General features: G+C 54.8%; 1 protein-coding gene across 2 annotated transcripts; it reads left to right on the top strand.

Annotated features, from left to right (window-relative positions):
- The first annotated feature begins 889 nt into the window (after window positions 1–889).
- On the top strand, window positions 890–23831 carry MYH6 (myosin heavy chain 6). Of its 2 annotated transcripts, none has more exons than XM_058666231.1 (38): window positions 890–1034; window positions 1381–1593; window positions 2688–2831; window positions 3073–3229; window positions 3336–3363; window positions 3553–3664; window positions 3899–3991; window positions 4542–4605; window positions 4827–4925; window positions 5369–5472; window positions 5593–5731; window positions 6321–6589; window positions 6815–6985; window positions 8077–8386; window positions 8872–8942; window positions 9242–9329; window positions 9420–9537; window positions 9672–9795; window positions 9970–10106; window positions 11147–11402; window positions 11567–11809; window positions 11950–12126; window positions 12390–12535; window positions 12754–12844; window positions 14707–15096; window positions 15322–15448; window positions 15554–15672; window positions 15934–16130; window positions 16645–16828; window positions 17074–17239; window positions 17361–17485; window positions 19152–19460; window positions 19801–20004; window positions 21092–21217; window positions 21313–21588; window positions 22641–22736; window positions 23267–23401; window positions 23755–23831. In XM_058666231.1, the coding sequence occupies exons 1-38, from the start codon at window positions 969–971 to the stop codon at window positions 23776–23778; spliced, it is 5898 nt and encodes a 1965-aa protein (XP_058522214.1). In that variant the 5' UTR covers window positions 890–968; the 3' UTR covers window positions 23779–23831. The 2 variants fall into 2 exon arrangements, with proteins under 2 accessions (XP_058522214.1, XP_058522213.1); XM_058666230.1 differs by having other exon boundaries at window positions 902–1034; window positions 1386–1593.
- Window positions 23832–23846: the final 15 nt, after the last annotated feature.

The following is a 23846-nucleotide window of genomic DNA, read 5'->3' as shown; positions in this document are numbered from 1 at the left end:
GCCATCATGCTCCAACTGGCAAGGCCCTGGCACTGGGGGAGGGGGGCTCTGGGCTTGAGTGTGCCAGGAGAAGCTTGCAGCCTGGCTTGTGTGATGCCAGGCTGGAGTACAGAGCAGAGGGAAAAGGGACAAGTATTTGTCCCACATGAAAAGGTGACCCTCACCCAATGTGCTCAGTTCACCCTTCAGGTTAAAAATAACCAAGGTAAAGGCCTCCGTGGGGCGGGGGAGGCGGTGAGGAGGCCCTGTCTCCGCACTATCTGTCCATCGACTGTTCTGGAGGGGCGGAATGTGACCAAGGACTAAAAAAAGGTTCTGGAGCCAGAGGGGCTGGGGTAGCAGACCTTTCATGGGCAAATCTGGGGGCCCTGCTGTCCTCTTGTCACCTCCAAAGCCAAGGGATCAAGGGAGGAGGAGCTGGGCAGGCAGAGGGGTGGGAGGGGGTCCCTCCGGAAGGGCTCCAAATTTAGGCAAGGAGGTGGGGGGGTGAGCTATAAAGGAGCTGGAGCCCCAGGCCAGCCAGAGATTCCTGCAGCCCAGGTAAGAGCAGCTTGGACAGGCGTACTGTGTGGCCATCAGCAGGGTCCCTGCCTGCCTAGGAGTAGGCTGCTGCATGACCATCCATGGGGCTGGAACTGCCCTTCTTTGGTCCCCATCCCTTGGCCCCTGCCCTGTTCTCGGCATGTTTTTTTCTCCCTCTTTTGGGTGCATTCCTGCCTTTGTCCCTGTGGTCGTTTGTCAGTCCTTGTCCCAGTCCTGGTTCTCTACCTCTCTTTTAGCTCTTCCTTCTTGACTGTGGGTGCGCACCCCCCCATGCCCACCATCTGTTTCTATCCCTTATTCCATACCCATGCCCATCCACACTCACTCATTTATCCTTTCCTTTCTGCCACTCCACCCTGCTGGTGCCTGTATCGCTATATTGGGCATCCTTCTTGCAACACCACATCTCCACGATTCTTCTCTGCATGTCCGTGGCTCTTGCTCCTCCAGCAGTTCAGATTCTCCAGGATTCCCTGTGTGGAGGTAGCCAGGTAAGAAATATCCCCAGCCCCCTCTTCAGTCAGCAGAGCAGTCTTCCTCCAGGGAGACAGTTGCTGGACCTGAGGCTGCCATGTCACCTGCAGGAGCTCAGTGTCTCCCTCTTGGGCACTCCTACCCTGGGCTGACCACTGACTCAGATCCTCTTGACAACCCCAGCCTGAGGATTCAAGGAAACAGAGCTCTGAAGGGGAGTGGGTAGCCCCAGGCAGGTGACTCTTGCTGGCAGAGAGAGCAGCAGATACTAGTGGAGAGAAGGGGAGGCATGAGGCAGGAACAGGAAAGACCCCCTGGAAGCCAGAGCCTACCTCTCAGAGTAACGTAACCTCTTGGCCCCAGAGCAGTGGCAAGATGGATGACTCCCAGATGGCTGAATTCGGGGCAGCGGCACAGTACCTCCGCAAGTCTGAGAGGGAACGTCTGGAGGCCCAGACACGGCCCTTTGACATCCGCACTGAGTGCTTCGTGCCCGACGACAAGGAGGAGTTCGTCAAGGCCAAGATCGTGTCCCGGGAGGGAGGCAAGGTCACTGCTGAAACCGAGAATGGCAAGGTGCGTGGGGCATGGCGCTGAGGTGGGGGAGCCTGGAGGGTGCCAGGGCCCAGGTATAGAGTTAGAATCACTCACAGCAAGAGCGTAGGGGCTGCAGAAGAGCCTGGGCTGGTAGCAGTGCTGGGATGCACTCCCTGGAGGAGCCCCAGCATTGGAACTTTCAGAGAGCTGAGCGGGTGCAGCAGGTGCAGCAGAATGCTGGCCCCACATGCTTTTACCAGAGAGGAAGTCACAGAGGGAAACCTCAGCTGTTTCCCTCCCCTAAAAGGGACCTTAAAGACAAAGGGGGCAGAGACCCAGCCCTAAATGAAGCTCCCCTCCTGCCACTAGCATCTGCCTCACTGTGCCTTAGTTCCCCCCCACGGGTTCACTCCCTTAAGCCTGGGACAAGTACCCAGACCCAGATGAAGGCAAAACAACAGGAACATGTGAGCCTGGGCCTCAAATTCTGGCACTCAGAAGCCCATGGTCCCTGGGTCACTCTTGGCAGTTATACAACTCAACGCTGTGTGCCTAGACTTCTTGCCCGGATGTTGCAACCTGCTGAGGTGTGGGATGGCCAATAATCCACTGTGGGCTTTGACTCTGATCGCAGCTTTGCTACTAGCTGGCCACTGTGGGCAGATCATGATCATTTAGAAGCCACAGCTACCCTCTACTTCCAACTGGCAGGTTCTCATGACATCAGGGCATGGTGACAAGTGCCAATCAAACCACATGCCAGGGACTGGTGAGGAATGCAGGTGGATGAGTAAACTGCTCTTCCAGTAGAGTGCAGATCTGCTCTTAGCCATGGATGTTCTCAAGGCTGGCCCCAGGGGGAGAGCCTGTGGCCTGCCCCTAGATTCAGGCAGAGGAGGGTCATGGGCACAGGGTCTGGGGAAGCAGCAAGAAGAAGGGGCCTGAGCTTATTTTGTAGCATGGGAAACACAGCAGCAGGTAAACTTCCTAGGAAAGTGTCCTGGGGAGTGGGGGCTGGAGCCCAGCTAGGCAAGAGCAAGGCCCAGCTGCTTGGGAGGGGGTCAGTGGGCCAGGCTGACAAAGGCTTGGGGGCAGGCATGGTCAGTGCTCTCCTGTCCCTGCACCCTCTCCAGACCGTGACCGTGAAGGAGGATCAGGTGATGCAGCAGAACCCGCCCAAGTTCGACAAGATCGAGGACATGGCCATGCTGACCTTCCTGCATGAGCCCGCAGTGCTCTTCAACCTCAAGGAGCGCTATGCCGCCTGGATGATCTACGTGAGTGCTCCCACACCCACACCCAGCATCTCCCCACCTGGGAGGGAGGCCAAGGTAGCCCAGAGGAGAAGGACTTTCCCAAGGACAGAACTATCTTCCCAAGAGACCCCTCATCCCATCCCTGATCACCTGCAGGAAGAGAGGTGCCGGCTGCCAGGGAAGCCCCTGCCTGCCCACTGCACTCCCAGGTTCCCCATGCCCCTCACACCTCTCTTACGCCCAGCTCTGTCTTATGCTCCAGACCTACTCAGGCCTCTTCTGTGTCACCGTCAACCCCTACAAGTGGTTGCCAGTGTACGATGCCGAGGTGGTGGCTGCCTACCGGGGCAAGAAGAGGAGTGAAGCTCCTCCCCACATCTTCTCCATCTCCGACAACGCCTATCAGTACATGCTGACAGGTGAGCCCAACACCATGAACCCATGACCCATGACCTGGGCCCTGATCCTGACACCTAGCTGGGCCCTCGGCCATGATCCCATTGTCTCATCTCTTTTCTCTTCCAGATCGGGAGAACCAGTCCATCCTCATCACGTGAGTGACCACTCTCACCCATGATGGGGTGGGGTGCTAGCAGACTCCTGCGGAGGTGTGGGTGGGTAGCACGGTTTTGAGAGTTTGAGGCTGTGATGGTGGGGTGTGGGGTATTGGGAGGCAGTGGGAGCCGGCAGGGGCTGGGTGCCCTGGAGAGCACAGGAATTCTGAGGCCCTGTGGTCCCACAGCGGAGAATCCGGAGCGGGGAAGACTGTGAACACCAAACGTGTCATCCAGTACTTTGCCAGCATCGCTGCCATCGGGGACCGTGGCAAGAAGGACAATGTCAATACTAACAAGGTGCTGTGCAGGCTGCAAGCTTTCTGGAGGGAAGGCCTGGGCAGCATGGTGTTGCGGGGTTCCCCCAGCCCCTCTCCCGGAGCCGTGCTCCCTGAGTCCAGGGCACAGACCCAGCATCTGTTCATCCAGTCTGACTTCTTTGGGTTAGGGCAGCCCTCTGCCTAGCCCCCACCCCATCTCCAGGAAGAGGGAAGCAGGATGACACCCTCACTGCTGTTCTGTTCTCCCCCCCAGGGCACCCTGGAGGACCAGATCATCCAAGCCAATCCTGCCCTGGAGGCCTTCGGCAACGCCAAGACCGTCCGCAATGACAACTCCTCGCGCTTTGTGAGTGCCCTCAACCATTGCCATTACCTGCTGCCGGCCAGCGAAGGGAGTGTTGAGTTGCCCACAGTTGGAACACCTGGATGATTGTTCTCTGACTGACCTTGACTTAGCCACAAGGACACATGCCCCCAAACCCTCCCACCCAGCCCAGCCTGGCTCCCTGAGTTCTGGAAGTGCCCAAGCTGAGCATCGCAGCCGGGTTTGATCCTGTCTTGGGTGTTTCCACACTGGAAGTGGGAAGAGAGCACCTCTAGAAGTGTGACTCGAGCCCCAGTTCCCCAATCTGTAGAGCAGAGCTCTTGAACTTGCCCTGGCAGGCTGTTGGAAGAGGGGCTTGTCCTTCCTAGAGATACAAACTGGGCTTCTACTCTGAGATTCCAGGGTGTATTTGTGTGGGGGGGTGCGGAGTGTCCCCCACTCTCTTTCACCAGTACCAAGTAGGCCCAGGTACACATCTAGAAGCTTCTTGGGCATTCTGGTTTGACTTGAGGCCCTAAACTTCATTCTGTCACTTCAGGCCGTGTGACTCAACTCTTCCCTTCTACCATAGGGGAAATTCATTAGGATCCACTTTGGAGCCACTGGAAAGCTGGCTTCTGCGGACATAGAGACCTGTGAGTGCCACACATTGCCTGCCCTCCCTCGGGGACCTCCTCCCGCCTCCTTCCCCAGTTTCCTTCCCATCCCCTTCCTCGTCTTCTGTCTCCATGCATGCTGGTGTGTCCACCTGAGCACGAGTCCTTGTTGGAATCATCTCTCTGCCTGTGCCCGTGCCGTGGGAGTCTGTCTGCCGGGTCTCCACCCTTCCTTCTGCCTCTCTCCTGTCTGTCCTCAGACCTACTGGAGAAGTCCCGGGTGATCTTCCAGCTAAAGGCTGAGAGGAACTACCACATCTTCTACCAGATCCTGTCCAACAAGAAGCCAGAGCTGTTGGGTGAGAGAGCAGCCCTCCCCAAGCCCACCTGCCTGTCCCCTGCTCAAATCCCAATCCCCTTGGTTCCTGGGACTGCCCACCAGGCTCCTGACCTCTGCTAGGCTCTGTCCCACACCTGATCCCTCCTCCATGTCTCCCAGGAGTTGTCTCTCCCTAACTTTCTCCTGGTCCTCTTTGCTCGCCTCACCTCCCTGCGGGCATCATTCCCCTCACCATTTGCCCATTTCCTTTATCCTTGGGGTGGAGGAGGACCTCGCGTCTTCCCTCCCAGGTGCCCTTCTCCTCTCTCCTTGCCACTAGAGTGTCTCTTTGGTGCTCACAGATTGTCTTCCTCCTCTCCACCTGCTTCCTCTCTGCCTCCTCCACTCCCTGCACCCCTCACCCCCGGGGTCTTTCTCCCTCCCCTCCCCCCACTGTCCTGGCCCTGCTCTTGCCTGACGCAGACATGCTGCTCATCACCAACAACCCCTATGACTACGCCTTCGTGTCCCAGGGAGAGGTGTCTGTGGCCTCCATTGATGACTCCGAGGAGCTCTTGGCCACTGATGTGAGTGAGGAGGCTGGTGCTGGGAAGACAGGGAGGAGTCGGGGGACGAACACTGAGAGACCGTTGTGGGCGGTTCGCTGCCAACTCTGCTGCCCTTCATTGCCTCTCTCCCTGTCCTAGAATGCCTTTGATGTGCTGGGCTTCACCCAGGAGGAGAAAGCCGGCATGTACAAGCTGACAGGCGCCATCATGCACTATGGGAACATGAAGTTCAAGCAGAAGCAGCGGGAGGAACAGGCGGAGCCTGACGGCACCGAAGGTGGGAGGGGAACCCTGAGGATGTGCCCCTCAGTCTACCTTTAGGGAACCTTCCTCCAAGTGTAGGCAGATAAAAAATGACTAGCCTGGGTTTCATGATACTGTATCAATAGTTACCACAAAACTGTTGAAATGATATCCAGCAAACCCCCTTCTAAATAGAGAAATCAGCATATTGGATGGCACATTGGGATGCTGGGTGCCTGGGATGGCTTCCCATCTGATGCTACAGCCTTCATTTCCCTGCCTGCCCCAGAGGTCAACAGGTGTATGGAGGGCAGTCCCTGACTGGGGACTGGGATAAGGGGCAGAAGAGATGAAACACAGCAGACTCCTAGTCTGTCAGCCACACCCCTGCCCAGTAGAGCTTGTGGTGGACTGGCCCAGAGATACCCAGCAGATGGCGAGGCAGATCTGGCCCGCAGCTGGGAGAAGGACCTTGTAGCACAGCCTGGCTCCAGCATGTCCTGGTTGCATGAACACAGACAAGCCTGGTGACCTTCTGGCTTTCAATATCCTCCTCCTTAATGAGAGGAGGTTGGATCAGAGGCTGTTACAAGTGCTCACGTTTTCCTTCCCTTCACACCCAGATGCCGACAAGTCCGCCTACCTCATGGGACTAAATTCGGCTGACCTGCTCAAGGGGCTGTGCCACCCCCGGGTGAAAGTGGGCAATGAGTACGTCACCAAGGGGCAGAATGTCCAGCAGGTGTACTACTCCATTGGGGCGCTGGCCAAGGCGGTGTACGAAAAGATGTTCAACTGGATGGTGACACGCATCAATGCCACCCTGGAGACGAAGCAGCCACGCCAGTACTTCATAGGGGTCCTGGACATCGCTGGCTTTGAGATCTTTGATGTGAGTTGGGGGAGCCCCAGAAATGGAGAAAACGATTGATCCTTCACTCTCTGGCACACTCAGTTGTCACTCAGGGAAGGCAGTGGGGATAGAACCATGGCAGAGGCAGTAATTGTCCCAGTCTTCTGCCCTAACCTGGAAGGCTACACTCTGTGCTGTCCCCTGTGGCCACTGGGACAACCAGCTTCCTGACCTGCTCCCCTACCTGCCTCCCCTCCCTTGCAGTTCAACAGCTTTGAGCAGCTGTGCATCAACTTCACCAATGAGAAGCTGCAGCAGTTCTTCAACCACCACATGTTCGTGCTGGAGCAGGAGGAGTACAAGAAGGAGGGCATCGAGTGGGAGTTCATCGACTTTGGCATGGACCTGCAGGCCTGCATTGACCTCATTGAGAAGGTGCCCCCTGGGCCTCGTGGCCTATGTACACCCTCTTCTGCCAGCCCAGTCACAGAACAACTGCATGCCTTCTCTACTTCAGATACCAGAGTCCCCAGCCTCCCACATCGCTCTCTCACATTGCTCTCCCACATCGCTCTCCAGACCCATCCTCTACTCTGTGAGGTCAAGGGCATTCCCAGCATGAGCTGCTCCCTTCTTTCCCACAGGACTGACACCTTGTCCCCTGTATCATAATCACCTCTGGAGTCTTGGCTCCTCTGAGCTTCTGTAGGAGGTATCATCCATGGAGCGATCCCAGGCTGAAAATAGAGATGTTTGACTTCCCATCCCTTTCCTGTTGGCTGCAAAATAAGCCTGATCCCCACCCATCTTCTCTCCAGGCATTGCTCAGAAGGGTCAGGGACTAGAGGGAGCTCCCCACTGTGCCAGTGTGGCCTTGCCCTTGGCTGACATAGGCCAGCACCCTCAGGATAAACCTTTCCCCAAGTCACACTTGCCTGCAGAAAAATGATAGCTTCCTTATAAATTCTGAGTCATTATCCATAGTACACAAAGCTGTGTGCCCACATGCACCTGTGCTTTTCTAGGGAGTCAGTCTTTGGTATCATCACTTCCAAAAAATCCTGCCTGTCCCCAGACTCTCAAGGGCACAGCATTGCATCAACTCTGAATCCCTCCATGTTTTTAGTTTTAAAGAGCATCTTACAGACAGGGGTCTCGCTTACCCATGTGATCTGATATCCCAGACACACATCTGCCCCTGCCCTGGTGCCTCTGGGGCCATGAGCCATCAGGATTAAGGGGCCTTGTGGCAAGGTGCTGCCAGTCCTAAGGGGTGTTTAGGAGTGACATGGATCTTTGCTGGGTCCACGGGGGCAGAAAGAGGTAAATAGATCAGAAACACCTGCATTTAGAGTAACCTAAGGAATTTGGGTTTCCTGTCCTGGGGCAAGAGAAGCCAGTACAGGATATCTTGGTCACTTCTGTAGTACTGGCCTGCACAGTATTCTCTGTGTCAAGGTCTAGGTCCCTAGAAACCTGCAAGCATGCTCAATAATTCTCTCCCCCATTCCCTGGCCTACCTGCAGCCCATGGGCATCATGTCCATCCTGGAGGAGGAGTGCATGTTCCCCAAGGCCACCGACATGACCTTCAAGGCCAAGCTCTATGACAACCACCTGGGCAAATCCGCCAACTTCCAGAAGCCACGCAACATCAAGGGCAAGCAGGAGGCCCACTTCTCCTTGGTCCACTACGCCGGCACCGTGGACTACAACATCCTGGGCTGGCTGGAGAAGAATAAGGACCCCCTCAATGAGACAGTGGTGGGTCTGTACCAGAAGTCCTCCCTCAAGCTGATGGCCACACTCTTCTCCACCTATGCTTCTGCTGATACTGGTGAGGGGGCCTGCCACACTGAGTGAGGGGTGCAAGGAGTTAGGGTGCACAGGCAGTGCTTCTGTGCTTCTCATGTCCTACCTGCTGGTTTTCCACTTTTTCTGCCTATGCTGGTCTTTCCTTCCTCGAGGCCATGAGTGATTGAAGGTCAATAGGGTGACGCATGCATAGTGTTGCAGACCTCGTTCAGTTGTTAGAGAACATTGAGAGGATTCCCCCAAAAAGTGATAGATCAGTTACGGGAAGGGAGAGAAAGGGTGTGGGTTGGAGAGGACCAAGTCTTAGAAGTGAGGGAGGATTAGAACAGGGTGGGATGAGAACTCTAACTTCAGGGCCTCCAGTGTGGCAAGCAGTGCTGAGCTGCCTGTCATGCCATCCCCAATCCATGCCTTTTACCTGGGCGATGACCCACTCCCAGGCCCCAGTCACTAAGTGATTCCTTTGTCTCTGAGTTTCTACTCACTGTCCCTTCTTCTTGCTGTTAGCGGACACCAGCAAAGGCAAAGGAGGCAAGAAAAAGGGCTCATCCTTCCAGACGGTGTCAGCTCTCCACCGGGTAAGCAGGGCCCCAGCTGCCCTGACCCAGTCTTTAGACTCTGACCTGATGCTCCAAGCTGGCAGAGGGAAGAAGCTAGAGCTTCATGGCCATTTCTTTCTTTCTTCTTTTCTTCCTTTCTTCCTCTCTTCCTTTCTTTCTTTCTTTCCAAGTTCTACCAGCTAGATCTGACCTCATGTCATTCCCTTGCCCTTTGCTGCTTCCAGGGACAGGGCATCTAGGGACCCAGGTCTCAGGGTCTCAGGAACCTACCAAATGGTCCTTGTACCTGCTGATTCCTCTACCTCATCCACACACAGGAAAACCTGAACAAACTGATGACCAACCTGAAGACCACCCACCCTCACTTTGTGCGCTGCATCATCCCCAATGAGCGCAAGGCTCCAGGTGAGCCACGGGGAGGCTTTCATCTGGGGAAGATGCCTGACTTCTGCTTATCCCAAGGCTGACCCTTCTCTCTCTCCCCTCCCACCACAGGGGTGATGGACAACCCCCTGGTTATGCACCAGCTGCGCTGCAACGGTGTGCTGGAGGGCATCCGCATCTGCAGGAAAGGCTTCCCCAACCGCATCCTCTATGGAGACTTCCGTCAGAGGTGGGTCCAGGGGTGCCCAGGGGCTCCAGGGTACAGGGCCAACCTGAGCCAGCCCAAGCTGTCCTGGTGGGGGAAAGAGGAGTCCATTTGAGGGCAGAGAGATGTGTGACGGTGAGTATGCGCATCCCTGGCAGGTATCGCATCCTGAACCCAGCGGCCATCCCCGAGGGCCAGTTCATTGACAGCAGGAAAGGGGCAGAGAAGCTGCTGGGCTCCCTGGACATTGACCACAACCAGTACAAATTCGGCCACACCAAGGTGCGGAAAGGCAGGCAACAAAGGAGCAGTTCATGAACTGTTCATGGAACAGGCAGCACCATGTCCCCATCCCACCCCCACTCCCTGCTGCACTGACTGCCCCCCTCCCGCTGTCACCCTCTCTGTCATTTTATGTTCCTTCATGCTCACACCCAGTGAACACCTTGTCCCCAGGTGTTCTTCAAGGCTGGGCTGCTGGGGCTGCTGGAGGAGATGCGAGATGAGAGGCTGAGCCGCATCATTACGCGCATCCAGGCCCAAACCCGGGGCATGCTCATGCGTGCTGAGTTCAAGAAGATGGTGGAACGGAGGTGAGGTGGGAAGCAAAAGGACAGATGTCCCAGAGATGTGATCCAAGGCAGACAAACAGTGCCAGCGATTGTGGTCCCCCAAAGACATGGTTCATACCCTGATGCTGACCATTCACTAGCCTGACCTGGGCCTCATCTGAATTCTTTCAAATAGTGACTCCAATGAGATACCATTGAAAACACTAGATTGGAGATAGTTAAGAAGTCTGACCCACTGTTTCCAGGGCTATACACCAATACAACCTCCATAGAAAGTGATTCATCGCAAAAGTTGAGCAATGATTTTTCAGCACATTCCCATGGAAAAACTCTTACATATGTGCACAGCAAGATGAGAAGGAATCCTCAGAATAATACCACTTGTCAGAACAAACATATGGAGACAACCCAGATGCCCACTCCCAGGAGAAAGGATAGCTGATGTCATAGTGACAATTTCTATAAAGTTCAGAAATGATCAATTCTTTAAGGATACATACGCGTATGGTTAAAGCTTTTATTTTTTTCCAAAGTAATGTTGTGGATAACCAAATGCAGTGTAGTGGCAGCTTCTGGCAGGTGCCAGTATTAAGGTTCACATAGGCAGATGTGAAATTCCTGTCTCGCACTGGAGCTGTGGGTACATGGCGTGCTGCTTTGTTTCCAAGCTCTATAACTGACATGTATACCGGGCATTCTTCCACCTAAAACACTACATAATATTTTACCTCGCTGAGGTTCTTATGAGGATGGAAACAGGGAATCCAGTCAATAGCTTATCAGTGACAGCTTCCACTACTGCCATAGCCCTAGAAGGGATGATAAAAACTGCCCTTTGGTTGGACTGGTTAATTAAACAGCTCCAGCTTAGCCAAGCAACTCCAAGCTCAGTGTCAAGAGGTGGGGAGTGGACATGTATGTAGTGGGTGTATATAGTAGGCTGTTCTCCATGTCTACAGACTATCTGGGAGGGGAAAACCCAGCCAGGTGCACTATTTGGTTCATGACTGGAAAGGGCTTTTTCAACAGTGTCTCTCCCTGTCTCTACATTTCCCCTCCAGGGATGCCCTGTTGGTGATCCAATGGAACATCCGGGCCTTCATGGGTGTCAAGAACTGGCCCTGGATGAAGCTCTACTTCAAGATCAAGCCACTGCTGAAAAGTGCTGAGACTGAGAAGGAGATGGCCAACATGAAGGAGGAGTTCGGGCGCGTCAAAGATGCATTGGACAAGTCGGAGGCTCGGCGCAAGGAGCTGGAGGAGAAGATGGTGTCATTGCTGCAGGAGAAGAATGACCTGCAGCTGCAAGTGCAGGCGGTGAGGCCTCGTGGTCACCTATTCTATTCTCTGTTCTCCTCCTGCAGAAACCTGCCCAATTCATCTCCTCCAGGGACTGGGAAGCCGGCAATGCCCACTCGGCTTTGGTCCTCAAATTTGTTCTCTCCTCACATGTCAGCTTCCTTCTTGTTCTCTACTTCCAGGAACAAGACAACCTCAATGACGCTGAGGAGCGCTGTGACCAGCTGATCAAGAACAAGATCCAGTTGGAGGCCAAGGTGAAGGAGATGAATGAGAGGCTGGAGGATGAGGAAGAGATGAACGCCGAGCTCACTGCCAAGAAGCGCAAGCTGGAGGACGAGTGCTCTGAGCTCAAGAAGGACATTGATGACCTGGAGCTGACGCTGGCCAAGGTGGAGAAGGAGAAGCATGCCACAGAGAACAAGGTGAGGGCGGCTCCCTCTGCCTCCAGCCCTGGCTCACTTGAGCAGGCCCACAGCAGCATACAACCCTGACCCTTGATATGGACAGCTGCCCCCAAGGTGGGGACCTTGGGTCCTAAGGGGCTGGGGTTCTTGGCTGGCAGGTGAAGAACCTGACAGAGGAGATGGCTGGGCTGGATGAGATCATCGCCAAGCTCACCAAGGAGAAGAAAGCACTGCAGGAGGCCCACCAGCAGGCCCTAGATGACCTTCAGGCTGAAGAGGACAAGGTCAACACACTGACCAAGGCCAAAGTCAAGCTGGAGCAGCAAGTGGATGATGTGAGTGTTGAGAATCCTGCTACATCTCTCCATGGCCTCCGAGAGCTGAGGACCCTGATGCCTGGAATGAACTTCTACTGTCCCTAGGTGCTCTTGGCACTTCCCCACAATAGTCTGGGTCTCTCCATTCTCAGTGCTTTCAGAATTTCCCTGCTGGGTTGACTTCCGATCCCTGCAGACTTCAAGTGAAGAGGGCCAGAGAGCATGCATGCACTGTTGATCTTGGGTTTTCTGCGCTTTGTTCATTCTCTTCTCTGCAACAGCTTGAAGGATCCCTGGAACAGGAGAAGAAGGTGCGCATGGACCTGGAGCGCGCCAAGCGGAAGCTGGAGGGCGACCTGAAGCTGACCCAGGAGAGCATCATGGACCTGGAGAATGACAAGCTGCAGCTGGAGGAAAAGCTTAAGAAGTAGGAGGCTGGTCAGAGCGGGGGCTGGGGAGGTGCCTGGCTTCATAGTTACAGCACAGGGTCACAGTTGCCCTGGACAGGCTGAAAATGAGGTTCCTGGTACCCCTTTCCCTTCCCTCCTTGGGAGCTGCAGAAGGGTGTTGGTTCTGGCAGAGGCAAGGGAAGAGGCTGAGCCCAGAGGAAGGATGACCACTGTGTCCCCCTGCCCTGTTCTCCAGGAAGGAGTTTGATATTAATCAGCTGAACAGCAAGATAGAGGATGAGCAGGCGCTGGCCCTGCAGCTGCAGAAGAAGCTGAAGGAGAACCAGGTGAGACTCTGCCCAGGCAGATGGGGAAGTAGGAGTCCACTGACCTACGCAGCTCTGACACCCAGACAAGCTCTGCGACTCCTAGGTACACGTGAGCACCAACCTTCCCCTGCTGCCACCACAGCAGAGTGAGAATGTATTATCTCAGCAAAATGACTGTAGATGGGGAGATCAAGCCTACCAAAGGGACTTGTCTTTCTGACATCGTGCCCTGCCTCATGGGCTGTCTGATCTAGGACAAAGGGATGGGGCGCCCTAACTCAAACACTTCTGTTCTTGGCATGGGGAGGATGGTAAAAAGACCCTTCACTAATTGTCTTCCTAGGGGCTACTCTGCTCATGCTTTTCCTGGCTTGGACCCCAGGCTTCAGCCCCACAGGGCATCTTATGAGCATGTAGCCCCACTGTGGCTGAGCAGTGAAAATGTCCAGTTAAACAGATGCTTACTCTTTCTGAATCTCAGGTTCTTACCTGTAAAATGGAAGCGGCAGAAACAGAGGACATTACACACACACACACACACACACACATTCATTCCTTGTAAGGCAGAGACAGAGAACAAGAGATCTTCCATCCACTGATTTGCTCCCCAAATGGCCACAAGGAAGCCAGCTGCTTCCATGGCATGGGCCCAGGCTCCTAGATCATCTTCCGCTGCTTTCCCAGGTGCATTAACAGGGAGTTGGATCAGAAGCAAGGCAGATAGGGTTCGAACTAGCACCTATATGGGATGCCTGCATCATAGGCAGAAGTATAACCAGCTGTGCCACAATCCTGGTGCCTGTATCCCAGACTATAATGTGCTTTTAGTCTTGGGTTTGTCCAAATAGCCCAGAAGCCCTAAGGCAAGTGATGTCATCCCCATTTCATATCTGTGCAGGTGCATAGCCAGGTCTGGATGTAGTGACCCCAAGGGCAATGTACCTAGGCTATTGGGAGCAGAAACTCTCACTTTCTAGGCAGACCATAGATGGCAAGAACTAGGCTCCCCTCCACCATGGCCCAGGCTGCCAGTAACCTTCAACAAGATTCCCCTGCCCAGGGGCTGGCCTGCCTCCTGTGATAAATTACCCTCACATCTTCTTGGATTCCTCTTTTTGGTTCTGCAGGCTATGGAGCCATTCTGATTCTCCTACCTCTTGGCCCCAGAACAGTATGGCTGTTAACCTCCCCAGATTTTGGCAGTGGGCCATGGCTCCTGCTTATTCCAGCCCCAAACCTTGCAAGCAAGTCCCACCTCCTCTGCCCTGGCAGGCAACAGAGGCAAGGAGGGGTCCTCTCGTGCTTACAGCTCCCACCAGGCAGAGCACAGGAAAGTTGGCCCTGAGCCTGGACGGAGGAGACCCCATGGAGCCTTTCCGTTGCTCCTGGCTGAATAGGCAACAGCTCAAAATGGCAGACAGAAATTCCCCACAGTGTGGTCCAATGTGCAGCTAATGCTGCAGTGATGACGATGAAGGGGAGGGCTTAGAGAACCTGTACTCTAAGGTTTGTGTTCTCGCGGGTCACAGGATCCAGAGCTGTGGATGCTCAGACAATCTGTGCTGTCCTGGCCAAACACCTCAAAGGTCTGGTTCCAAGCAAACTCACAAAGGGCAGCCTATATATTAGGAAATGTTGAGGAGGCAACCCTGGGCTCTACCCACAAGATACACATAGCAAGTCCCTCAACAAGTTACAGTTCTCAAAATAGTCTCCGGACTTTGCCAACCATCCCCCAGGGCTTGTGCCTGTCCAAGAAGAACCTGAGTGGCAGGAAGTCACCAGTGCCCTGGTTGAGGGGTTGTGGGACAGGGAGCTCTGGCAGAAAGATGGGTGCAGGCAGTGGTGGGCTCTGAGTGCTCTGCTGCCCGGGACCCCAGGCTCGCATTGAGGAGCTGGAGGAGGAGCTGGAAGCCGAGCGCACCGCCAGGGCCAAGGTGGAGAAGCTGCGCTCTGACCTGTCCCGGGAGCTGGAGGAGATCAGCGAGCGGCTGGAGGAGGCCGGCGGCGCCACGTCCGTGCAGATCGAGATGAACAAGAAGCGTGAGGCTGAGTTCCAGAAGATGCGGCGGGACCTGGAGGAGGCCACGCTGCAGCACGAGGCCACGGCCGCTGCCCTGCGCAAGAAGCACGCAGACAGCGTGGCTGAGCTGGGCGAGCAGATCGACAACCTGCAGCGCGTGAAGCAGAAGCTGGAGAAGGAGAAGAGCGAGTTCAAGCTGGAGCTGGACGATGTCACCTCCAACATGGAGCAGATCATCAAGGCCAAGGTGGGCCCTGCCCAGCCTCAGCTTTGCCCTCAGCTCCCTCCCTCACAACCACCTTCTTTCTCTTCCTTATCATCACCCCCTGGCCCTTGTCCTCATCTGATTTCCCTCTTCCCCTCCTCCATCAAACTCTGTCCCTCCTGCACTCCCCATGCCACTCCCTACCTTCACCTTCTAACCCAAGCCCCTCCCACTCTTATGTTCCCTGTGTCCCTTTGCCAACTAAAGGCAAACCTGGAGAAGGTGTCCCGCACGCTGGAGGACCAAGCCAATGAGTACCGCATGAAGCTGGAGGAGGCCCAGCGTTCCCTCAATGACTTCACCACTCAGCGGGCCAAGCTGCAGACTGAGAATGGTGGGTGTCTCTGGCCAGCCCGTGATCCTGCCCAGAGCAGGGCGTTGGTCTCCTCTGTAGAAGGGGACATGGAGGCCCACATAACACCTGATTTCCTACTTGCAGGTGAGCTGTCGCGGCAGCTAGAAGAGAAGGAGGCTTTCATCTCCCAGCTGACCCGAGGCAAAATGTCCTACACACAGCAGCTGGAGGACCTCAAGAGACAACTAGAAGAAGAAGGCAAAGTGAGGCTGGGCAGGTTCACAGAGGGGTGATGGGCAAGGCTGGAGAGATGCCACACGAAAGCAGAGACCCTCACAGCTGAACTTGCTACCCTTCAGCTCAGTAGCATCCCAAAGCCAGTTAATGCATCTGTCCCTCCTTTGTAAGAGCTTTACAAACCAGGCAGCTACCCAAGCATCCAGGCTGGAACAGATAGGTGAAGGGAGCAGGAAGAACTGGAGTCAATGATTCTCCATGACTTCCTGGCGCCCACCTCTCCCTAGGCTAAGAACGCCCTGGCGCACGCACTGCAGTCAGCCCGGCACGACTGTGACCTGCTGCGGGAGCAGTATGAGGAGGAGATGGAGGCCAAGGCGGAGCTGCAGCGGGTCCTGTCCAAGGCCAACTCAGAGGTGGCGCAGTGGAGGACCAAGTATGAGACAGATGCCATCCAGCGGACAGAGGAGCTGGAGGAGGCCAAGTGAGTCCCATCAGCCTGACTCTCAGAGGATGAGGCATAGGGATTCAGCAGAGTGGCTGCAGGAAGGCAACTTGGGAGGCGAGAAGAGAGGAGGGTCCAAGAGCCTGTAGAGACGGTTGGAGGAAAGTCTGGTTCCTGATCTCTTGGAATCCCGCCTGGTCCTGACTCAATTCCTGTGACAGGCGAGCTTTTGGCCCGGGTTATACCTAACGCTCACGTATAAGACGAGCAAAAAGCTTGTCGGTCGGAGGAGCTACCGTCGACCAGCCTGGTGTAGGGGAAGGGTGCCACGGCTGCCTGTAATGAAAATGCCTGGGCAGCCTGGGTGGGGTCTCTGCCCCAGACGACCCCACCCCGCCCCAAAGCCTGGCTCCCTTCAGGTTGGGAATTCAGTACACCCCCTACGTTGAGAGCAAGGGGAGGCAGCAAGTCCCAGCAGGAGAAAGAGGGGTCCTCTTTGCCACATCATTCCCAAGTGGAGTCACGCCCATCCTCCTCCCTACGCCCTGGGCAGGAAAAAGCTGGCCCAGCGGCTCCAGGATGCTGAGGAGGCCGTGGAGGCTGTCAATGCCAAGTGTTCATCACTGGAAAAGACCAAGCACCGGCTGCAGAACGAGATCGAGGACCTCATGGTGGACGTGGAGCGCTCCAACGCTGCCGCTGCCGCCCTGGACAAGAAGCAGAGGAACTTTGACAAGGTGAGGGCTGCTGGTCAGCAGGACTGGGCCCTGGGGTTGGTTGTAGGGGGCACCTGCCTGCAGGCATGGCAGTGGTAGGACTGGGTCCTGGGGTTCTGGGGGCACCTCCCTGCAGGAAGGGCAGTGGTGGAACTGGGTCTTGGGGTTGTGGGGAGCATCTCCCTGCAGACAGGTCAGTGGCAGGGCTGGGCCCTGTGCTGGGGGACAAGGTGGGGCCTGCCCAGTGAGCCCAGCTTCTCGGGCAGATCCTGGCCGAGTGGAAGCAGAAGTATGAGGAGTCACAGTCAGAGCTGGAGTCATCACAGAAGGAGGCACGCTCGCTCAGCACTGAGCTCTTCAAGCTCAAGAATGCCTACGAGGAGTCCCTGGAGCACCTGGAGACCTTCAAGCGGGAGAACAAGAACCTCCAGGGTGTGTGGCCGGGTTGGCTCCCCACCTCCCGCTCTGTGGGCCAGGGAGGCTGTGGTGACTAGGAGGACCAGGCAGGTCAGTGGCAGCCAGGCTGTGAGCTTCCTGTCCCTCTGACCCCCAGAGGAGATCTCGGACCTGACAGAGCAGCTGGGAGAAGGAGGTAAGAACCTGCATGAGCTGGAGAAGGTCCGCAAGCAGCTGGAGGCCGAGAAGATGGAGCTGCAGTCGGCCCTGGAGGAGGCTGAGGTGAGGACCCTGCCACCCAAACCTAGATGTACCCACCTGGCTCACCTGGGATTGCCCTGCACCTCCCACGCCTAACCTCTGCTCCTTTTTCCTAATTCAAGGTCACCCACACCTTCCCCAAATGCCAAGGTTGGCACAGTGAGAAATGTCATGTCTTCGAAGTCGGAACCTGGCTTCCTAGCACTGCTCTAACAGTAGACAGTCGCATCAGCCTTGAGCCCACAGCCCCAAGTGTGATTGAACACAGTTGTTTAGCTCTCCAGGTCTCAGTATTCTCATTTGTATGATGGAATGAACTCAATATACCCAGAAAGAGTTCATGAAAGCTCATTATTTTTCACTTTTTTAAAAAAGATCTGTTCATCTTTATTGAAAAGGCAGATTTACAGAAAAGAGAGACATGGAGAAAGATCTTCCGTCCACTAGTTCACTCCCTAAATAGCCACAATGGCCAAAACTGAGCCGATCTGAAGCCAAGAGCTTATTCTGAGTCTCCCATGCAGGTATAGGGTTTCAAGGCCTTGGGCTGTCCTCAACTGCTTTCCCAGGCCACAAGCAGGGAGCTGTATGGGTAGTTCTGCAGCTAAAACATGAACTGGTGGCTATATGGGATCCTGGGATTGCAAGGCAGAGGCTTGGCCAATTGAGCCATTGCACCAGACCCCTTTTCTTTACTTGTAAGGATCTAGAAATAGGGCCCAATGTAGTGGCCTAGAGGCTAAAATCCTCGCCTTGAATCCCATACAGGTGTCGTTTCCAATCCCAGCAGCGCCCGCTTCCCATCCAGCTCCCTGATTGTGGCCTGGGAAAGCAGTCGAGGATGACCCAAAGCTTTGGGACCCTGCACCCAGGTGGGAGACCTGGAAGAAGTTCCTGGCTCCTGGCTTCGGATCAGCACAGCAGCAGCCGTTGTGGCCGCATGGGGAGTGAATCATCAGACAGAAGATCTTCCTCTCTGTCTCTAAAAAGAATCTAGAACTAGTCCTGCATTTGGGGGCTACTACGTTTTCTCAAGAAGGGGTGAAGACTTGAGGACCACAGATGTAGCTGCCTTTGTGGCCATGGCAATCCTTCCTTTTTTCCATGAGATTTTATGTTTATGATTTATTTATCAGAGAGAAAGAGATTTCCCCATATGCTGGTTCACTCCCCAGATTGCCACAGTGGCCAGAGCTGAGTCTATCAGAAGCCAGGAGCCAAGAGCTTCTTGCAGGTCTTCCATGTAGGTACAGGGATCCAACGACTTGGGCCATCTTCCACTGCTTCTCCATGCAGAAAGCTGGATTGGAAGTGAAGCAGCCAGTACTCATACTGGTACCCAAATGGGATGCAGGCACTGCAGACAGTGGCTTTACCCGCTACACAATGTTGGCCTCACCCATGTGATTTTACATGGGCCAGAAATAGGCACAGTTTCAGTGCTGGAGGGTCTGGCAGGTGTGTGAGGCCCCTCTGTTGGATACGGAGAGCCAAGGGATTCCTGTCACCCAGAGCACCAAGTAGTCTGGGGGCCTGGAGTGCATTTCCACCTCACCCCCTCTTCTTGGCTCTTCTCCCAGCCACAGCCCTGGCTCATCCCTTGCATCCTCTGGGCCTCTCTGCTCCATCCTTCCTTGGGTCCTGACTGTCTAGCCCCACCCTCCTCTCCTCTCTTCTCCTTTCACAGGCCTCTCTGGAACATGAGGAGGGCAAGATCCTCCGGGCCCAGCTGGAATTCAACCAGATCAAGGCCGACATTGAGCGGAAGCTGGCAGAGAAGGACGAGGAGATGGAGCAGGCCAAGCGCAACCACCTGCGGGTGGTGGACTCACTGCAGACCTCCCTGGACGCGGAGACGCGCAGCCGCAATGAGGCCCTGCGGGTGAAGAAGAAGATGGAGGGCGACCTCAACGAGATGGAGATCCAGCTCAGCCAAGCCAACCGCATGGCCTCTGAGGCCCAGAAGCACCTGAAGAACGCGCAAGCCCATCTGAAGGTAACACACGGAGGCTCTTTGGGGTGAGACGAGTCTGAGGATGAGTGGGGTTGCTCAGAGGAAGGAAGAAAGCCAGGCCATGGGTCATTGGGTTAATACATATGAAAGAGTGGGGTTCACCTGTTTCTTGGGTTGGAGGCCAGAGGCGTGGAGAATTGGCCAGGCCCTGAAGTATTTGTTTGTCTGAACCAGCCCAGCTTCCAGCCTAAGGCATTAATGGAGGTGTGCCTCTTTGCCCTCCAGTCGACAAGGGTGGCTGAGACATGCACACGGTGCATGTGTCAGACCCCAGACAAAAGGTCACAGTGGTCTAGTGTCAGCATCAGCCCTTCTCCGGCAGGATACCCAGCTCCAGCTGGATGACGCAGTCCGGGCCAATGATGACCTGAAGGAGAACATCGCCATCGTGGAGCGGCGGAACACGCTGCTGCAGGCTGAGCTGGAAGAGCTGAGGGTTGTGGTGGAGCAGACCGAGCGGTCCCGGAAGCTGGCTGAGCAGGAGTTGATTGAGACCAGTGAGCGGGTGCAGCTGCTGCACTCCCAGGTGAGGGGGGACAGGGCCCTCCACAGAGAAGTGTCCAAGCCCAGGATAGCCATGGAAACCAGATGTTCTGGGGGAGCAGGTCCAGTCAGCACTGCTTCATCTCATATCTGCCAGAACCACTTCCTTGCTAAGGAAGTCTAGACTTACAGCAGAATTGTGAATGATGGGTGATGCCTGCCAAATGGGAATGTGCTGGTACTTGATATTCTTGATCTTGAATTCAGCCTGCAGTTTGCTGTGTGAGCATGGGAGCTGGGGAGGTTAAAGCAATACAGCCACATCTGCTTGTGAGCCAACCTCTGGCCAGAGCACCATTCATTTTGAAATCACATCCAGACTGTTTGCGGCTACGCTCTGCAGCGAGATCTTGTGCCCATCGGTTGCCATGCCATGGGGGCTTTGTTCTGCAGTCTAGGATGCATGAGTGTGACATCAGCCTCTGACCTCGCCCCCTTTCTCTCTTACTCCACAATCTTCTTCCTACCACCATAATCATTTCCAGAACACTGCTCTCTGGCAAGCAAGTTGTTTCCACTTTCATGTGTCCACGTAAAACTGCGACTAAAGAGCCCAGGAACTCAGGCCACTTGAAGACTTTCTTCAGGGCTGAGTCGTTGCAATAGAACATCCAGAACATGGCATTTTCTTAGCAGAGCACAACACAGGTGTAAAAGAAGGACTCTCCTAAATACAGGGCTTGAAACTTAAACAATATAGGACCACTTTTTAAGAGATTATTTATTTGAAAGAGTTACAGAGAAAGGAGATCTTGGTTCACTTCCCAAATGTCTATAACAACCAGGACTGCACCAGGCCAAAGCCAGGAGCCAGGAGCTTCTTCAAGGTCACCCACATGGGTACAGAGGCCCAGGAACTTGGGCCATTCCCCACTGCTAGCTGGGTGGGAAGGCAGCAACCAAGACACAAACAAGTGCCCATATGGGATGCTGGCACGGCAGATGGCAGCTCTACCTGCTATGTTAGGATGCCAGCCTCAAATGACCCCTTTTAATTCTCCTTGAATAAGGGAATAGAATAAGTTGACAACATACATAAGTGAGTGTGACTGTAGTCTCTCCTTGCGTAGAACACCAGCCTCATCAACCAGAAGAAAAAGATGGAGGCAGACCTGACCCAGCTCCAGACAGAGGTGGAAGAGGCAGTCCAGGAGTGCAGGAACGCTGAGGAGAAGGCCAAGAAGGCCATCACGGATGTGAGACCTCTCCCCATCCTCCCAACCCAAGCCCCAGGCAGCAAACCTGGCAAGACCTGACCAGTCCGGGTGCCACCTGTCTCTCGCCCATGCAGGCCGCCATGATGGCAGAGGAGCTGAAGAAGGAGCAGGACACCAGCGCCCACCTGGAACGCATGAAGAAGAACATGGAGCAGACCATCAAGGACCTGCAGCACCGGCTGGACGAGGCTGAGCAGATCGCCCTCAAGGGCGGCAAGAAGCAGCTGCAGAAGCTGGAGGCCCGTGTGCGAGAGCTGGAGAATGAGCTGGAGGCCGAGCAGAAGCGCAACGCTGAATCAATCAAGGGCATGCGCAAGAGTGAACGACGCATCAAGGAGCTCACCTACCAGGTGCGGGCAGGGTGGGCTGAGAGGCGCCTCCCCCAGCCCCTCCTCCTGGCCCACAGAGAGCCCCTGCCCACCCAGCCTCTAAGAATCCCAGGCCCTGGCACCTGGAGATAACTGTCTGTAGATAAGTTTTCCTTCTCAGGAGTCAGTGTGGCTTGATTCAATGGATTTTTCTAGCAAATGGAGAATCTACTTCTTTTTCCTGAAAGCTCTTCTGCAATAACTCCAAGTGCCACCGTGATGGTGTGAGAATAGTCCAAAGGTTCTGCTCCCTCTGTGTGGCACATTAGGGATGAGAAGCAGGTGGCAGGAAACGAGTTGGAGAACTTGCGCACAACCAAGAGAGAGGCTTATGGAAACAAGACCTTAGAATGTTCCAACATCTCTGCCTGCTTAGCTCAGAGCTTTTGCCCTTGGCCTATAATGATCATAGGGTCCCCGGAAAAGAAACACCAAGGACCTGGGGAGACTGGTGCCTTTGACAGGTGGACACTAGAGAGCAGAAAGAAGACAGTTGTAGATTAGATGTGTCATGGACAAAGTAGAATAGAGCATCCTAGCACAAACAGTAATGCGGAGACAGGAATGATCATGGTATTGAAGCCAGTGGTCCTGGTCCCTAGCTTCTGCCTCTCTATGACACTAGTGTGTTAGAATACTGAGCTGTGATAGATGCTAGATGAGAATAATGTGAACTATGAAAGACAGTACCCTTCTTTTGCATTCCTCGTTACTCCTCTTCTGACCATTCCAGAACCACAGGCCAGAAACAGCTATCCACATAGGGTGGAGCTGGAGCCCTCCCCAACACACAGGCTTACACACACAACACTTTCAGCTCAAGACCACGACCCTCAAATGCTGCACGGAGCCTCTACTGAGACCCTTGACCTTTAAGGAGAGTCAGAGATGGACTGTCCTTCACCACTCTTTACCGTTGAAAGGCAGGCAGCTGGGGCATAGCCAGATGACACAGTGATGGGAAATAGAAACGAGACAGCACTCACCCCGTGAAAACCTGCTTCTCCCTGTCCCCCCAACCACCACCCCACCAGACAGAAGAGGACAAGAAGAACTTGCTGAGGCTACAGGACCTGGTGGACAAGCTACAGCTAAAGGTCAAGGCTTACAAGCGCCAGGCCGAGGAGGCGGTGAGTTCATGGTTTCCGTGATTTTTTCCTCCATGCATCTTCTGTATGTAAACATTCACGTGTGTCCAGCATGCTTGACAGGGATAGGATAAAGGATGGCTCTCAATGTGAACTTTGATTGTAATCAGGCAGTTGAACTCCACAGAAATGAAGTGACTGCCCACTATTGCTTGTAAGCGATGTACCATGAGTCCCTGTAAAGGTACACAGAGATAGTTCCTTAGGCCAGGGGGCAGTCGGTGCATTAGACAGTCATGTGGCCATGGAATCAGGTCCAGCAGACACCGTCCTCCTCAAGGTAGAAGACATGGGGCTGGTAGAAAACTTAATGGGGCTAATGGAGCTGCCCATGCGGGAATCGGGTCTCAGGGAACCTCCCTCTGAGGCATACTGGGACAGATGCCATGAGGCTGCCTCCTGTGGCCACCTCCCAACCAGGCAGAGTAGGATTCAGTTTGGCCAGTGAATAGTGGCCATGAAGGTCACTGGGTGCTGGCAAAGTATGAGAAGAGTCTACTCACCCCCTCCAGGAGGAGCAGGCCAACACCAACCTGTCCAAGTTCCGCAAGGTGCAACATGAGCTGGATGAGGCAGAGGAGCGGGCCGACATCGCTGAGTCCCAGGTCAACAAGCTGCGGGCAAAGAGCCGTGACATCGGCGCCAAGGTAGGTCCCTCACCCATTCTCCAGTCTTCACCCCCACAGCAAGTGCGCCCCCTGATGTGAGCACACTTCATGCTGCATATCCACAAGCCCTGAGGGTTCCAAAACATCTTTAACATGAAACTCCACCCTCCCACCCAAAGCAGTCCCACCCTCACCACACCCCGCGCTGACAGCCTGGAACCTTTGCAGATAGCCCTCATCATTCCTCTAAATCACAACACCTCATTAGGGGACCCCAAGGTCCTGCCAGCCCAGCCTGTCCCTTGCTATGGGTATCTCCCTTCAGCCTCTGGGAACCCTCAGGACCCCTCCCTCTGGCCAGCTGTCACTCAAACCTCTCCTTCCTTTTGCAGCAAAAAATGCACGATGAGGAGTAATGCGGCCTCCAGCAGCTGGCTCTTGTTAACCCGTAATAAACACGCGTGCCTGACTCTGCCTACTCCCA

Source organism: Ochotona princeps, chromosome 6 (genome assembly GCF_030435755.1).
Source record: "Ochotona princeps isolate mOchPri1 chromosome 6, mOchPri1.hap1, whole genome shotgun sequence".
In the NCBI taxonomy this organism is placed as follows: Eukaryota; Metazoa; Chordata; class Mammalia; order Lagomorpha; family Ochotonidae; genus Ochotona; species Ochotona princeps.
This window is presented reverse-complemented; position numbering and strand designations above follow the sequence as displayed.